Raw genomic sequence first — 19,303 nt, forward strand, 5'->3', positions numbered from 1 at the left:
CACGTATATATATCTGAGGATAATAACAGATTTTGAAGAAAACGTTACCACGCTTTCTTGTATAAAAAGAAAAGAAAAAGTGTGAAACAGTAAAAGTGTACTATTTCCATGTCTCATTTGTGGAATAAAAAAGAAAGTAAAACAAAAACAATACAACAACAAACAAATAAAACAAAAATAAAATAAAATAAAAATAAAGCAGCAACAAACAAACAAACAAATACAAACAAAAACAACCGCCCCCCCCAAAAAAAAACACACCAAAAAAACAAAAACAGTACGGTACAAAAAAAAAAAACAACACACACACACACACACACACACACACACACACACACACACACACACACACACACACACATAAACACAGACATATATAAAAACACACAAAACACACATACATATATACACATATACACACACATACACACACACACACACACTCGCACAAACATACACACATAACATACACACACACACATATACACACATACATACACACATACACACAAACAAACAAACATACACACACAGACACAAAGACACTCGCACAAACACACACACACATACATACACATGCATACACACACAAACACACACACAGGGATACAACACACACACACAAACACACACAAGGATACAAAACACACACACACACACGCGCGCACAAATACACACACGCAAACATACACACACACACACACACACAAATACACACACACAAATACACACAAACACACACACACACGCACGCACGCACGCACACACACACACACAAACACACACACACACAAACACACACACGCAAATACACACACACACACACACACACACAAATACAAACCCATTGGTCAACATATTTTGATGGTCTATCCTAGAGTGATCGCACATCAGGCGTGCACTTTACCACTGGAATGTAGCGGGTTTCCTCTCTGATGACTACTTGTGAGAATGACCAAATGTTTGACATCCAATAGCCGATAATCAGTGTGCTCTAGTGGTGTCGTTAAACCACTGGGTTACGTGGGTTTCCTTAATGGAAAAAGAAGTGCATAAGAAGAGAAATTTTAGTTGTAGTTTTAAAAACTTTAAAAAAAACTTTAATTGCTGTGTCACCTTAGATGAAATTCGACGATAGTTGATTGTGAGCCTATTGTTATTTATCGGCGAAGCGATTTTAGCCGTATTGTTAGTTATGCAGGAAGGGAATTAATAGAATGATGTTATCACTAAGAATAGGCGAATGCGTTATACAGGTAAATATATATATATATATAGATTAAAGGGACTGTCCTGAGTTAACTACTGCTTACGTGTCGTGTTTCCCACTAACAGTTAAAGTGACATATCCTAGTTTTTAAACATTAAGGCATTTTGTTCACATTTAGAGCCGTTTTTTTGATAGCTGAAATAATACTTTACTTAGATTTTATTGTTTAGATTATTCATTTCCGTACATCCGAAGTTTTTCTGGTCATCCTGGTGTTTTAAATATCATAAATTATATTTTTTCATATTTTTAAAGACGCACGTGCGTCTCAGAATTAACGGTTATAGAGGTTTAGTCTACTGCTAAGGGTATTCTACCTTTCAATTAACACTCTTATTTCACACCCCTGCGCGTGCTGTAACCTCACCGTGGTGCAGGGGTGTAACATTCTCTTTCAGAATGGCCAATACAGCACAAAATTAAAATTTTGAGTAAAATTCAGTATCTATCTGTGATATTTGTATTTTTTGCACAGTTCTTTACACTGTGTTTTTGTTTAAATCTTGAATTTTTATATTGATGTTGATCATCACTTTGTTTGCATTACCATAGTTTGACACCCAATAGCCGATGTATTTTTCGTGCCGGGGGTGTCGTTAAACATTCATTCATTCATTCATTCATTCATTCATTCATTCTTATTTCACAGTAATAGCAAGAGATTTTGTTTTATATGCACCATGTCACCGACATGATACCACATACCACGGCCTTTGGTATACATGTGTACCAGGTGTGGTGCACTGGCTGAAACGAGACATAGCGCAAGGGGCCCACCGACGGGGATCGATCCTAGACCGACAGCGCATCAGTCGAGCGCTTTACCGCTGAACTTTCTAAGCACAAATACCAGGGGATGACACGACCAACGCCCCCCCCCCCCCCCTCCTTCCATGGCCCCTGTAGAATATCAGTGTCCGTATATTCAATGTCTTTTTTCTCATCTCAACCGATATTTTATTTTCTACTTCGTACGCAGTAGCGGGTCTAAGGCCCCCCCCCCCCCCCCCCTAAATTTTGCGACAGTTATATTTTTATTTAATTGTTTTCATTTCATACGTTGGAGAATCCGAGTAACAACTAATACAAAGGTTTGACCTTACGCATGGCACCACTACCCCCCCCCCCCCACCCGTCCCCCAATGGATTTTCTGGATCCGCCATTGGTACGTACGGAATTATTGGAAGGTAAAATCCAATTTGGGCAATTACAATCAGCAACACAATTAACTGAAAGGGCGGATGCAGATGGGTTTTTTTTTTAGGAAGGTGCAACGTTTAAAAGGTACACCTACAGTATTTATATTTATATGCACCATCCCTCCCTCCCCCTCTCTCTCTCTCTCTCTCTCTCTCTCTCTCTCTCTCTCTCTCTCTCTCTCTCTCTCTCTAAAATAAAATGTGTTGAGTGCATCGTTAAATGAAACATTTCCTCCTTCTCTCTGTCTCTCTGTCTCTCTCTCTCTCTCTCTCTCTCTCTCTCTCTCTCTCTCTCTCTCTCTCTCTCTCTCTCCCTTTCCTATCCCATCCGCTCTTTCTTTCTTTCTCTCTATCCTCTCCCATTTCGTATTCTCTCTTTCTTTCTCTCTTGCTCCTCTCCTCTGGATAGTACATACCACGGCCTTTGTTAGACCAGTTGTGGAGCACTGCACTGGCTGGAATGAGAAATACAGCTCAATGGGCCCACATCTTTAAGAGAAAAAAAAGTCGACGGCCGCCACAGCTATGAAACAGAATATCAGTACCTACACGGTCCTGCGAACATACGTGAATTTTGAAGCGGTGACCTCAAGTAAGCGGGAAGCTATCTGATCGAGCAGACGATCCGAAATTACTCGCTAGCAATGGATGTGTCTAAATTCGAGAATGGATCCGGATTACGATCCGCCGATTTAACCCTCACAGAATACAGGTACGTTTTTTGTGTATTCCATTTTTATTTATTATTTTTAAAAATTAATAATAATAATAAAACTATTTAAGTTCGAATGTCTTACAGACGTCATTGATTGTATAGGCCAGTAACGGGGGGAGGAGGGGTGTGTAATTGGTATTTCAATTGAGGGGTGGAGGTGCAACACATATATTGGCCATCTCAGCTTCAGAGATGGAGAATCCAATGGGCGAGATATTATTATTATTTTTAAATAGTGGTAGCTGCTGTTTCCTATGTGTATGGGATTTCATTAGTTTTAAATAGGTGTTGTAGCGGGAAGTCGTCATGTTCGTGATGTTAACAGCTGCAATGATGAGAGAGAGAGAGAGCGAGAGAGAGAGAGAGAGAGAGAGAGAGAGAGAGAGAGAGAGAGAGAGAGAGAGAGAGAGAGAGAGAGAGAGAAACAGGGAGAGACAGAGAAAGAGAGAGGGGGAGGGAGGGAAGGAAGAGAAATATTGAGACACAGACGTTGGTGGGACGCTGCCCAGTGGCAAAGCGCTCACTTGATGCGCGGTCATTTTGGGATCGATCCACGTCGGTGGACCCATTGGGTTATTTCTCGTTACAACTACGACTGGTATAGCAAAGGTTGTGGTGTGTGCTATCCTGTCTGTGGTCTGTGGTCTGTGATTGTCCATATAAAAAAACCCTTGCTACAAATGAAAACAATTGTAGCAGGTGTTTTCTCTAAGACTATATATCAAAATTACGAAATGTTGACATCCAATAGCTGATGATTAATAAATCAATGTGCTCTAGTAGTATCATTAAACAAAACAAAGTTTACATGAACCAAATACATAGACACACTCACAAGCTTCTTCTCTTTATTATTCTGTCCCTGATCAGGCCCCTGGCTATCCAGAGATGGGATCCGGGACAGACATGCTAAAATATATCTACTCTACTCTTTCACTAAATGTGTAACAACTCCCCAGGTTACTTGTATGACACGAAGATACTATTTTTAAAAAATTAAAAAATTATGACACAACATGTATTCCTATGTCAGACATAAGGTGTAATGCGTAACAAAAGAGAAGCTGTTTCTTTATAGATTTTTTACATGCAAGCTCTTTTCAACCGTGTATGACTAGTATCAAAGAACGGGAAGTGAATGAATGAATGAATGAATGGATGAATGTTTAACCTTACACCAGCACGAAAATTACATCGGTTAATGGGCGTCAAACTTTGATAAAGGCAAACAAATAAAAAGAAAAAAAACATCAAGTTTACAGAACCTTATATATACTCTTCAAAAAAAAGTAGGGGTACCTGAAATATTAATGTTATACGTTTTGACCACAGACATCCTACTAAAGAACGTTCGGGTCTGTTTATCAACACACCGAAACACATGTGTCACGCAGTGACCCCGTACACGTGCGTGGGGTGTCATTCTCGATTTTTACAATTTCCAGGAAGGTCCATTAATCACTGTGGAACATTATTTCTGTTAATCCTCTTCATTCTGTTGATCATACAGTTGTTATTGTTTTGTTTTTAGTCATTTTTATTGTTTGAATTGGCGATTTCCTGATAAAAGAAACGTCAACTTTCAAATTTCATTGCTGACCCCAATCGTGTTTTAAGATCTTTGATGGTCATAAAACCTACTGTAATACTGAACTACCGGTTGTAATATTTGCCCAATTAATTCACTATTATCATATAACCATTCTCCACAGCTAATATACCTTACAATTTTTGCAATTGTAAATTCTTATTAGTTCCCCTACTTTTTTGAAGATTATGTATGTGTGTGTGTATGTATGTATGTATGTATATATATATATATATATATATATATATATATATATATATATATATATATATATATGATACACAGTGAAACCCCTTTAAACCGGACATCCATGGGACCAAGTATTTTGTCCGGTGTTCTTGAGGTGTCCGGTTTCCTGGGGTTTGCACTGATACAAAACCTGTGGTATCCTATTCATATTCAGCCTTATATTGAAGATGTAATCAACATATAATAATCCAATAGATAAATACTTTGACAATTTAAAGGCATATTGTCACAGACCACTAACCTAATCTTGTCCTGTCCCGATATATGTATATTATCTGCCAAAACCTGCTATTTTATTCTTAAACATAGAAAATCCCTTTTATACACTATGAAATGATTCGTGTATATATCTTATTGTTTTATCTGTGCTGCAATTGTTTTAGCTCTATATTTGTTTCTTTTTTTGTCTTCTTTAGATGTTTTTATTCAATAGTCTCTCGTAACTCAGTATAGAGTGGCTCATTACAATTTTATTACTTTTATTGATTGTATGTATATGTTGTATTTTTATTTTGTTGTAATGAGGTGAGACTTTAATAAACTGTCTGTCTGTCTGTCTGCCTATTTAATGGCCTAACAAAGTATTACCTGAACAAAAATAATTTGATTTGTCCCTAAATGTACTTTATTCAACCATCTTCATAACCACCATACTCTATTTATTAACGATATTTTGTAAAAATAATTGAATTATGGCAATGGTCCATAATTCAAAAACTAAAATTGCCGAGAGAGTTGACATGGATTTCACTCAATCATGGTTCAGTTAGCGAAGCGATAGCTAGATTTGGTTTCCAACAATTAAGGTAATTTTTATTTATTATCCATTTTTAGAGAAATAAGGTCTTTAAATCCGTGACAGTATGCCTTTAAGATATTTTAACGTTTGCTTATATAATTTTAGAAGTTTTAATGATTTAAGTTTGGGTGATAGTTCAATACGCTGGACGTTCCTTGTTGAAAATCAACATGGTAATGAAACTCTACAACCGGCCTCGATGGTGTCGTGGTTAAACCATCGGACATAAGGCTGACTGGTACTGGGTTCGCAGCCCGGTACTGGCTCCCACCCAGAGCAAGTTTTAATAACTCAGTGGGTAGGAGTAAGACCACTACACCCTTTTCTCTCTCACTGACCACTCACCCACAGGACAGCGTGTTTCAACCTTAATTGGATATAAGCACGAAAATAAGTATCAAAGAAAGAAAGAAACGCTACCGACTTCTTTTCTATACCACAAAACCAACATGACATTTACCTACTCTTTATTTTGCTAAATAAATGGTCTTAAAACAAAATCAAGTTCACACAGCAGGAAGACGGTATTAAATGCATTGTTGTTTTGTCGATCCTTTCATTCATTCAACTTATTTTCGTGCTTATATCCAATTAAGGTTCAAGCACGCTGTCATGGGCACATACTTCAGGTATCTGGGTTGTCTGTCAAGGACAGGGGGTTAGTTGTTAATTGTTAGTGGTTAGTGAGACAGAAGAGGGTGTAATGGCTTTACACCTACCCACCCATTGCGTCCTTAAGAACTCGCTCTGGGTGGGAGCCGGTACCGGGCTGCGAACCCTGTACCTACTAACCTGTAGTCCGGTGGCTTAACCACTGCGCCACCGAAGCCGGTGTTCGATGTTTGAAGCAAACTACAAACATGTTTGTTAAAGATAACAAAGCTGTAACTTGATCTTTAATTGTTATTTGCCAACCGTACCCAGTCATATGTAACGGTGATTACACATTTAACGGCTAACTTTCGCATGTGCATATACTGCACTCGCTATATTCACAGTCAGGTAATTCGGCCGAAGACTGCAAAGTGCCAATAAACGAAACAATTAGTGGCGCCATAATATAATCACAGATAACAGTTTGATCGTCCGGTTTTCAAAGGTACAATTTGCACTCAATAAAGAGTTTGAGACTGAATTATCAGTCCGGTGTTCAGTTTAGAGAGATTTCCGGTTTAGAGAGGTAAACTTTAATGTTAAAAAAACGTCCGGTTTTAAAGGGACATTCCTGAGTTTGCTGCATTGTAAGATGTTTCCGACTAATACAATATTTCTACGATTAAACTTACATATTAAATATATTTTCTTGTTTAGAATATCAGTGTCTGTATATTCAATGTGAGTCGTCTTAATATTTGTAAGAAGCCCAAACTGGATTTTGTCTTCAAATAATTTCGTACGTATGAAAAAATAATATTTTAGGAAACAAAATAAAATGTAACCTAGTACAAATATTAGAACGATCAGAAACACGTTTCATATACAGCCACTAATATTTTATGCAGAAAAATATATTTGATATGTAATTACAATCGTTAAAAAGTCTCTGTTAGTCGATGACATCTTAAAAACAGCAGCAAACTCAGGAATGTCCCTTTAAGAGAATTCCGGATATATATATATATATATATATAGTATACTGGTCACAAAACGTAGGGGATATTGAACTATTTTAACATGACAACTTAGGATATTTAACTACAATTTATACACAGTGTAGCCAAGAGTTTATCGTTCACGAACGTGTGATGTCTCAATAGATTGTTTTTATTCCCTTCGCACTCGAGTGTAAAAGGGGATAGGAATGGCTTTTTACAAGGCTCTCAATGTGTACTTAAACCGCTTAAAACATACTGCACGTGTACTGTTTGAGCATAACAGGCTGCGAGGATTGTGATTGCTCAGTCACTGAATAGTAACAACGCGCCAACTGGCATTGGAGGAACGTCTTGGAGCCATAGGGGTGCTCCAGGCTGGACAAACACAGACTTACACAACTCAGCAAATGAATGTCTCACAGTCAGTCATTAGCAGAGTATAGGAGCGACACAGAACAACCGGTAGAGTGCAAGACAAGACCACGAAGTGGACGTCCAACTGTCACCATCAGACCCCAAGACAGACTCCTTATCACCAGGGCCGTACGACCACGAAATAGACGCCTAACTGTCACCATCAGTCCCCAAGAAAGACACCGTATCACCAGAGCCCTCCGTAAGACCACGAAGTGGACGTTCAACTGTCACCATCAGACCCCAAGACAGACTCCTAATCACCACAGCCCTCCGTAAGACCACGAAGTGGACGTTCAACTGTCACAATCAGACCCCAAGACAGACTCTTTATCACCACAGCCCTCCGTAAGACCACGAAGTGGACGTTCAACTGTCACCATCAGACCCCAAGACAGGCTCCTAATCACCACAGCCCTCCGTAAGACCACGAAGTGGACGTTCAACTGTCACCATCAGACCCCAAGACAGACTCTTTATCACCAGAGCCCTCCGTAAGACCACGAAGTGGACGTTCAACTGTCACCATCAGACCCCAAGACAGACTCTTTATCACCAGAGCCCTCCGTAAGACCACAAAGTGGACGTTCAACTGTCACCATCAGACCCCAAGACAGACTCTTTATCACCAGAGCCCTCCGTAACCGTCAGATGAATTTAACTCAGCTACAACAGCAACTCTAACAAGCAAACGGAGATCCGAGTCTGCACACCAACAGTTCGTAACCCTTTGCATGCTGCTTTGTTACACGCTCGTACACGGTGAAAAATCCAGGTTTAATCTTAACTTCAATGGCGGTCATGTAAGAGCTTGACGCAGGCTAGGTGGACGCTACCAAGAGGCTGCTGTGGTACCTCATAATCGGTATGGAAATGGGTCAATAATGGTGTGGGTAGCATCACCATAACACACAGAACAGATCTCCACATTTGTCAAGTGAGAGTCACAGGTCTGTACTACAGGGTGTATACTACCAAATCAAATCCCATAGACGACAATAGTAACATATGCGGCTAAAACTCCTACCTGCAACGTATCAACCGACATAAACGCCACGGATATAAATACTACCACCCCTTACACTTAAAGTGAATCAGAAAAAAATGGGGGTCAAGCTGCTCGTTTCTGAGATAACGGGTAGCGTCTATGACTACCCTAGTTTCGCACAAAATTTGAGTACTTTTTTTTACAGGTACCCCATACATGTTTCAAGCACAAGGCCACTTGACACATTGGTACTAGATGAAATAAAATTGCACATTTATTTTACCCAGATGAAACTATTATTTTCTACAACCAACACACTCACATTTATAACCAATCACAGGACTTGTGGTGTTCACTTCTCTATCAAAAGTTCGGTGCACCTCGAACTTTGACCCAGCCGGAAGTTATTTGGTATAGTACTACCTATACTGATAACATACATTTTTCAAAAAGTGTCCAGCTATGTGTCTTTATGACAACCAGGATCTGGTGTATTCTGACATAAACTGACAACCTCACTGAAACTGTTGTTTCTACAGTGCAACCTAATATAATGTACACCTCAAAAAGCATATATATTGCATATAGTTTTGTACAAATGCAATATGTCATATTAAACAACAAAATGTTTTAAAATAAAACTCCTGAAGATATTTACTTTCAGTTGGGTGTGTGTACTCAGGTATATATGTAGAGACAACAAAGATAGTCAGAGTACCTCTACCCCTTTAAAGAATGCCATTAAAACACATGCACTTGATTGACCCCTAGATTATGAAGACCTTAACAGGCACATCAAAGAAATATCAGTATTAAAAAAATACACTGTCTGAGGAAGGAAACACAAACATGACTGTACCTGTATGAAGTAATGACTTAATGTCCTGAACATTAGTGTTGGGAGGAAATCCTGTATGCTGGGTGTGGGTGTCTTCAAGTTACCAGGTGTGGGAATTTCAAATCCATCGGCCATGCTGATTTTCATAATGAACCATCAAAACCATTGGCAGCCACCAATATTCCTGACTATATTTTATTTATAGCCTACTGTAGTTGGAGGTTTTAATAGTTGTGATATCTGGAATAATCATGCAGCTTTAACACATTTATTTTTGATTAATTACTGAAAAAAACTATTTTTAAATGACAAAATTACCCGAACATCTATTTTCTTGCATTATTTTCTAATCCGGATGAATACAATATGTACATTAGATGTATTCCTACAATCTGTAATCCAGCATTTTATTTAGCTAGTAACATTAGGTAATACAGCTTTAACAATAAAATAATTATCAACTTAATCCAAGGCAGATAATCAAATCTGAAAAAATTGGTTCTGAATCTAGTATAAACTCAAAATGCTTTTCATGAGAGCTAACTAAGTGATTATTAAGAAACAAAAATGATCTGGAGATCTAAGTATATGTTTAACAACCTTATTGTTATGTACAAATAAGAACAGAAGGCACAATAGTGACAACAAATTTAATTATGTTTTTGGTAAAGTTTTTCTTCAAATTTACTTTAAATTTTGCATAAAACTACAAATTTGTCTAAAATATAACTTAGCACCCTATAAATATGTCAAAAGACAATAAAAATCAACTTCTTTACAAATTTGAGTTTTCAGAATTTCATACATAAAAAATTAACAATGTTAATGGAAACTAAAGACATTAACCCACTATTGGCACATGCTATTTTTAATATAAAAATAAATTGCTATTAAAATCTTAGTTCAGGTTGCCTATATATAATACCATATTTAAGAGCAGTTGTATATGGCAAGTCAAATACCATGTAAAAAGAAATTATTGAAATCTTTACAGTATGAATTATAGGCCAAAACCAACTTTTCTTCAGTGCTAACTTTGATTCAAACTCCATTCAGAGCCATGTACAGAGATTATTGTCAAGGTCAAGGGTCATTGTGAACTTGCATGATCGAGTGATGGCTAATTAATCAACCAGTATAGTTTAATTAAATAAAATGACAAAATCATAATATTTTTTATTATGCACTGAATATGTGCTATAGGGTGTATACTACCAAATCAAATCCCATAGACGACAATAGTAACATATGCGGCTAAAACTCCTACCTGCAACGTATCAACCGACATAAACGCCACGGATATAAATACTACCACCCCTTACACTTAAAGTGAATCAGAAAAAAATGGGGGTCAAGCTGCTCGTTTCTGAGATAACGGGTAGCGTCTATGACTACCCTAGTTTCGCACAAAATTTGAGTACTTTTTTTTACAGGTACCCCATACATGTTTCAAGCACAAGGCCACTTGACACATTGGTACTAGATGAAATAAAATTGCACATTTATTTTACCCAGATGAAACTATTATTTTTTACAACCAACACACTCACATTTATAACCAATCACAGGACTTGTGGTGTTCACTTCTCTATCAAAAGTTCGGTGCACCTCGAACTTTGACCCAGCCGGAAGTTATTTGGTATAGTACTACCTACAGAGATAACATCAACAATCGTCATGTTCTACCATTTTTGCTGATCGATTTGTGTTCCAGGATGACAATGTCAAAGCTCACCGTGCACGTGTTGTCACAGATCATCTACAGAGGCATCAAATCCAGACCTTGCCTTGGCCAGCAATGTCCCCTGACCTTTCGCCCATAGAACACTTGTGGGATATCATTGGTAGACGTATTCAGCAACGTCAACAACCACCGCGAACGCTGGTAGAATTAGGCAGGACACTGCAGGAAGATTGGCATCATGTTCCACAAATGACGATAGGCCGCCTTATCAGGACCATGTGACAAAGATGAAATGCATGTATTGACGCTAGAGGAGGTCCAACATGATATTGCCATCTTGTGATTTTCATGACTGACTAGCATTACATTTATGATGGGACTTAAAACATCTTTCATGCTTTCATGTTGTTACAAACCAATAATATTCACTGCACATGTAATGTTGATATAACTGTTGAAATGATTTCCATGTTACAGAGTTTTGGTAATTTTTTTTAATATCCCTACTTTTTGTCAGCACTGTATATATATATATATATATATATATATATATATATATATATATATATACATATATATATATACAAATGTATATATATACAAATGTATATATATATATCCGGAAATAAAACAACAACTTTTGGAATTTTTGGAAATATCCCTTACTTTTTGTCAGCACTGTATATATATATATATATATATATATATATATATATATATATATCCTGAAATAAAACAACAACTTTAATTTCAGCTGACACTAGCTGTTTAAATCTTTGGAAAAAAAACCCCAGTTTTATGAATAGTGAGCGAGGGACGTTTTCACTAGAGCACATTGACTTGTCAATCATCGACTATTGGATGTCAAACATTTGGTAATTTTAACATATAGTCTTAGAGAGGAAACCCGCTACATTTTTCTATTAGTAACAAGGGATCTTGTATATGCACCATCCCAGACAGGATAGCACATACCACAGTTGTTGATATACCAGCCATGGTACACTGACTGGAACGAGAAATAGCCCAATGGACCCACCAACGACTGGGATCCTAGACCGACCGCGCATCAGGCGTGCGTTTTACCACTCAGCTAGGTCCCGCCCGTACAGTTAAGAGTACATACTCTAAAATGGGTTAGAGTAGATAATAAAAAATGATGTCACATGTGGAGGTTATTCCCATTTGTTTGTTTGCCAGGCACTGAACCTTGCAGCTCGGTGTTCTCAATTGTTCTTTGTGGTTTTTGGTATCTTTGGAAGGTGGGTGGGACGTAGTCCAGTGGTAAAGCGGTCGATTTGGGATCGATCCTCGTCGGTGGGCCCATTGGGCTATTTCTCGCTCCAGCCAGTGCACCACGACTGGTAAATCAAAGGCCGTGCTATGTGCTATCCTGTCTGTGGAATGGTGCATATAAAAGATCCCTTGCTGCTAATCGAAAAGAGTAGCCCAAGAAGTGGCGACAGCCGGTTTCCTAGATCTCAGTATATGTGTCCTTAACCATATGTCTGATGCCATATAACCGTAAATAAAATGTGTTGAGTGCGTCGTTAAATAAAACATTTCCTTCCTTCCTTCCATCTTTGGGAGGTTCTCATTGAGGATATGAGGGGTGCAAACTTGCCAAAACACAGAACTCGAATACTTAATCACATATGAAAAAACTGTCGACGTCTATGACAGTGTTTTAAAGGTCAAGGAATTCATTTGGACTACGCCCAAAAAATTAACACATTACAATATCATATAAATACAAGATGGCCACCACTATAAACGTCAGAACAAGGGCAACATTGATATGCTTGTGAATGAGGTTTATGGGTCAAGGAATACATTTATAATAGCCTCTTGCTACATGAGATATTGCAGAATCATTTAAATCCAAGATGGCCATGGAAATGGTCGCCAAGCGTAAGAATTGGCCTTATCTTGCATTCTATTTTACTCCCCAAAATATTACATAACTTCAAATACAGAGATGGTTAGGGGTAAGGAATTTATTTCTAATACACATCATGTTTTATCATTACTTGAATCCAAGATGACTACCAAAATGACTTCAAAAACAAAGAAATGTTCACTGTATGTGCATCATATAAAACAATCATTCTGAACGTTTTACGGGAATCTGATCTATTTTAAACAAAATAATTTAATATCGACAAGTAAAGTTATCTAAAAATAATAATGGGGGGCAGGACGTAGCCCTCTGGTAAAGCGCTCGCCTAATGGTATTATTTGTCGTTCCAGTCAGTGCACAACGACTGGTATATTAAAGGCCGTGGTATGTGCTATCCTGTCTGTGGGATGGTGCATATAAAAAATCCTTTGTTACCAATGGAAACATGTAGCGGGTTTCCTTTCTAAGAATATATGTCAAAAATATCAAACGTTTGAAATCCAATAGCCGATGATTAATAAATCAATGTGCTCTAGTGGTGTGGTTAAACAACACAAACTAAAATAATATTTCTTAAGCAACCTTTTTTTTTATCTTAGATGTACACCAATCTATTTTTGAGCGCTCTAGCTGTAATGTTACATAATTGAGACCAAGTTCATAACCGCCCCGGAGTTGGTCACTGGCGAAGTCAGAGGCTAAATCCGGGGTGGGCGTGCCTGAACCCTTGTGGATAGGGGCACGTAAATAGAGTTCCCATTCCCATACCTTGCTGTGAGAAAATGGGCAAGCTGCAACCGACGATTTGATGTTTTGACAAACACTATGGACTAACACTATTATCATTACCATGTTCCGCATGTTCACATCCCATACCCATTTTAGCACCATGTATGGCCTCGTTAAATTCGCTAAAATATTAAGCTAACATTTCCTGATTCACAGTACTTGATTAGTTACTTTCATGTTTTAAACAAAAGAAAGAAAAAAAGAAGGAAAAAGAAGAAGAAAGGGAAAGAAACAAACAGAAAAGATTACTAAGGCCCTTGATTGATCTTAGGTTTGGCATTTCTTAAAGTTCAAGAAAAACATGAAATATCATCCGCTTTCACTTGACGAAATCTGCCCACGGGGAAAAAAAATGCACTGCCCTCCCACAGCCTGTTAGGAACAAACTATTCCCCCGTGAGACTCGACAGTAAAGGTCAGGCGCGGATTCAAGGAGAGGTTCCTGAGTGTGCGCATTACCCTCCGGAGGGGCGGAATCTAGTTTAGTCGGTAGTGAGCTCGCCTAAGGTGCTTGCGTCGTCGGATCGAACCACCTCAGTGGAACATTTCTCTGATTAAACTTTGTGTTCGTCCCAGCCAGTGCCCCACGACTGATATATCAAAATGCCGTGGTATGTGCTGTCCTGTCTGTGGGAAAAGTGCATATAAAAGATCCCTTGCAGCTAATGGAAAAAATGTAGCGGGTTTCCTCTAGGACTGTATTACCAAATGTTTGACATCAGACTGCGATTATTAATAAATCATTGTGCTCTAGTGTTGTCGTTAAACAAAATAAAGTTTAACTTTTAGCGGATGATGTACAATGAATGCATTTAATTTTAGTTAGGGACGTTTTATTATATAGGGTGGTCGGTTTGGTGTTTCAGGAGATGATTGCCATATTATATTTGTAACCTCCATCGAAAACCGTACTATATAGTCATCGAAGTGAATCGTACGCATATCTATATACGTCCGAAGGTGTCGGTAAACTAAGGGTGGTGGCAGTTATTAAATGTGAGGTAATTTCTCTCCCCTCCTCCGTACTCTCCCATCCCCCTCTTTCTCTCTCTCTCTCTCTCTCTCTCTCTCTCTCTCTCTCTCTCCCCTCTCTCTCTCTCTCTCTCTCTCTCTCTCTCTCTCTCTCTCTCTCTCTCTCTCTCTCTCTCTCTCTTTTTCTCTACCTCTCTCTGCGCGCTTTAGATTCCAAGGTACGAAATAATTTCCTTTGTCCGATAATGTTAGCGTTTACTAACAAAACTGATACTATAGTCCTATTCAACTGTTTAAACCTAGACCCAAAGTTTTGTGCAGGTTTTATATACAATTCATCATCTAAAATGCATGAAGTTGACTTATTTACATTTTACAAAAATTTCTCTGTTTTGAATACAGGTTCGTTCTCCTATAAATAACTAAGGCCATTTGCATAACAAAAGCATCACTCTATAGTGTGTTTCAAACTAATTTTCTTTTCCACCTTCCTAGCGGAATATATTGTAGTATGACCTATATTTAAGAAACAATTTGGAAACATAAGTCGATAAACAATTCAGGCGCGGATTTAGGCGCGGATTCAGGCGGGGAGTCCAGGTTACACACACCCATCAATGTTTTTGCCTCACATGCATTTTATTCCATCACATACCCTCCCAATTTGAACAAAATAATCATTCACTTACTGTTCTTACCAATATATCATTTTATTCACATGTTTAATATAAATATTTATCTGTTAACAATTAACAGAAGAAGTTTAACGACACCACCAGAGCACATTGATTAATTAATCATCGGCTATTAGATGTCAAACATTTGGTAATTCTGACACGTAGTCATCATAGAAAACACGCTACATTTTTTTTAATGCGGCAAGGGATCTTCTATATACACATTCTCACACACAGGAAAGCACACATCATGGTCTTTGATATACCAGCCGTGGTGCACTGGCTGGAACGAGAAATAGTTCAATGGAACCATCGACGGGGATCGATCCGAGACCGACCGCGCATGAAGCGAGCGCTTTACCACTGGGCTACGTCCGTCCCCTGTTAACGATTAATGTCGAACTGAGATATGGAACTCGACCGTATGGCAGTCATTGACCTAGAATAGTAAAGTTTTAAATATAAGAGGCCCTCGGGACCACTTTTCCACGTTTTGACAATAAACTATTTGTCCCTGTCTCTGTAAACAGATATTGGCAAACGGAAACTAGCGTTGACATCATGAAACGATTTAAAAACATGTGGACACCACCTAAAAATGTTTGCCAGTCGATAGAAGATAAAACTCGGTTATAGGTCGACAACGGTAATATAATCTGTGCTGTACTCTATGGTTCGAGATTGCAAAGTCGGGCTTAGGCCTACGTTTTTGCCCCCACCTACCCCACCCCAACCATTAATAATAATAATAATAATAATAACTACTAGTGTTAGTAGTAATAGTAGTAGTAGTAATAGTAGTAGTAATGGTGGTGGTAGTAGTAGTAGTAGTAGTAGTAGTAGTAGTAGTAGTAGTAGTAGTAGTAGTAGTAATATGTGTAGTGGTGGTAGTGGTAGTGGTCATGGTAGTAGTAATAGTAGTCGAAATATTACTAGTATTAGTATTAGTAATATTAATTTTAATACTAGTAGTAATGGTATTAGTAGTAGTAATAGTAGTAGTAGTAGTAGTAATAATAGTAATAGTAGTAGTAATAGTAGTAATAGTAGTAGTAGTAGCAGTAATAGTAGTAGTAGTAGTAGTAGTAGTAGTAGTAGTAGTAATAGTAATAGTAGTAATAGTAGTAGTAGTAATAGTAGTAGTAGTAATAGTAGTAGTAGTAATAGTAATAGTAGTAGTAGTAATAGTAGTAGTAGTAGTAGTAGTAGTAGTAGTAGTAATAGTAGTAGTGGTAGTGGTAGTAGTAGTGGTAGTAGGAGTAGTAGTAGTAGTAGTAGTCAGGGCCGTACCCTGACCAAAATCCATGGGGGGGGGCACTAAATTTTATAAATAATTTTTAACATACTATAAAGATTAAACATTTCTATGCTATTACTGGAGATATATAAAATAAAAAAAAGGACAAGATTCTCGGGGGGGGGGGGCAGCTGCCCCTCCTGCCCCCCGGAGGGTACGGCCCTGGTAGTAGTAGTAGTAGTAGTAGTAGTAGTAGTAGTAGTAGTAGTAGTAGTAGTAGTAGAAGTGGTAGTGGTAGTGGTAGTGGTAGTGGTAGTAGTAGTAGTAGTAGTAGTAGTAGTAGTAATAGTAGTAGTAGTAGTAGTAGTAGTAGTAGAAGTAGAAGTAGTAGCAGTAGTAGTTGTAGTTGTATAAGTATTATTAATTTTAATATTAATAGTATAACAATACTAGACCTGTAAATCATGTGTATGCTCCACGTTTATAATTCTAAGTGCGTACAGTCTCTAATATTTAAGAAGTTCCTTTTAGTAATCAATATTAGAAAACTGTTGGCCCACAAATACCTGTAAACACTTACCTGCGAGTTTTTGGCTTGGCTTGACTTGTAAAGAGAGAGAGACAGAGAGAGACAGATAGACAGACAGAGAGAGTAAATGAATGAATGAATGAATGAATGTTTAACGACACCCCAGCAAGAAAAATACATCGGCTATTGGGCGTCAAACTATGGTAATGCAAATTAATAAAGTGATGATCAACATCAATATAAAAATTTAAACAAAAACAAAAGTGTAAAGAACCGTGCAAAAACACAAATATCACAGATAGATACAAACTTTATTTGTGCTGTATTGGCCATTCTCAAAGAGAATGTTACACCCCTGCACCACGGTGAGGTTACAGCACGCGCAGGGGACAGAGAGAGAGAGAGAGAGAGAGAGAGAGAGAGAGAGAGAGAGAGAGAGAGAGAGAGAGAGAGAGAGAGAGAGAGAGAGAGAGAGAGACAGAGAGAGGAGAGACAGAGAGACAGAGACAGAAATAGAGACAGACACAGAGAGACAGACAGAGAGAGAGGTGGGCGGGACGTAGCCCAGTGGTAAAGCGCTCGCACGATGCGCGGTCGGTCTGGGATCGATCCCCGTCGGTGGGCCCATTTGGCTATTTCTCGCTCCAGCCAGTGCACTACGATTGGTACATCAAAGGCTGTGGTATGTGCTACCCTGTTTGTGGGATGGTGCATATAAAAGATCCCTTGCTGCTAAGCGAAAAGAGTAGCCCATGAAGTGGCGACAGCGGGTTTCCTCTCTGAATATCTGTGTGGTCCTTAACCATATGTCTGACGTCATATAACCGTAAATACAATGTGTTGAGTGCGTCGTTAAATAAAACATTTCTTTCTTTTTTTAAATCAGTGGAAGGTGAACTGCTGTCATTGTCATGTAATTATCGAATGCTACAAGGTCATCAATATAGCAGAAAGTACAAGTAAACATTTTTGCTACATGTACGTGGGTTTTTTTTGTTTTGTTTATTTTTGTTTAATTTTTTTTACGCCATATTAGTTAGAAATTCTGAATTATGTACACTGCAGCTTTGGTAAAGGGATTGGTAAATGACGAAGACAAGAAAAGTTTGTTTTATGGGAGGGTTGCAAAAGTCACCGTCAACTATTTGTGCAATATTAAAAACAGAAGAAAAACATGGACCTTAGCTTTTGCCCCCACCCCCCACCCCCACCCCCGAAATACGGGCCTGCATTTGATATATCAACAGTTGGACACTTGGTTAAAAAAGATGTGTGTGGGGGGAGGGGAGACGGGTTCGAGACCATAAAGGACGATTAATTCATCGCACAGCAGAAAGTAAAATTTTAAGAAAAACAGATTCTAATAGGATTTAAAAGTCAACCACAACAAAATTGATTCTACACTTGAACGGGTTCAGTGAGCAATGAAAAAACCCTTAGAAAAACAAAACAAAATAAAACCCAGTCGCTAGAAATTCCGTCTTTAATAAAACCTAACTCGCGTCCAATATGTTATTAATATTCTGTATGTAATCTATCTGTGAGCACTATTTATGTTATGTTCTACGGAGATCACACACGAACCAATTGGACTTGAAAGACGCCCGCGGGTGTTCGTTTGCGGCTAGAACTGTGGAGTGTGACCCTTCAACGCGCACGGTGCACAGTGTTATACAAACAACAATAAGAATGAAAATCGAAACGTAAAAAACAAAAAAACATGTGTTGTAGCTACAACTGGGTTAAGCTTGTTGAAATTTTAACAGAAGACAGGGGCAGGTTCATTATTTTCTGGGGTGAAAAAAAGAGGCGGGGGGGGGGGGGGGGGGGGGAGTAGGAGTAGCAAATCTAAAAGTATG

At 38.3% G+C, this 19,303-nt stretch overlaps 1 protein-coding gene across 1 annotated transcript in view; it reads left to right on the forward strand.

Moving 5' to 3' along the window:
- The first annotated feature begins 3,052 nt into the window (after window positions 1-3,052).
- LOC121390362 (membrane metallo-endopeptidase-like 1) overlaps window positions 3,053-19,303 on the forward strand; it is a 92,579-nt gene continuing 76,328 nt past the window's right edge. The window contains 1 exon segment of the mRNA XM_041522158.1: window positions 3,053-3,182. Coding sequence (XP_041378092.1) covers window positions 3,115-3,182 — 68 coding nt within the window. The 5' untranslated portion in view covers window positions 3,053-3,114.

This window comes from Gigantopelta aegis, chromosome 15 (genome assembly GCF_016097555.1).
Source record: "Gigantopelta aegis isolate Gae_Host chromosome 15, Gae_host_genome, whole genome shotgun sequence".
Classification (NCBI taxonomy): Eukaryota; Metazoa; Mollusca; class Gastropoda; order Neomphalida; family Peltospiridae; genus Gigantopelta; species Gigantopelta aegis.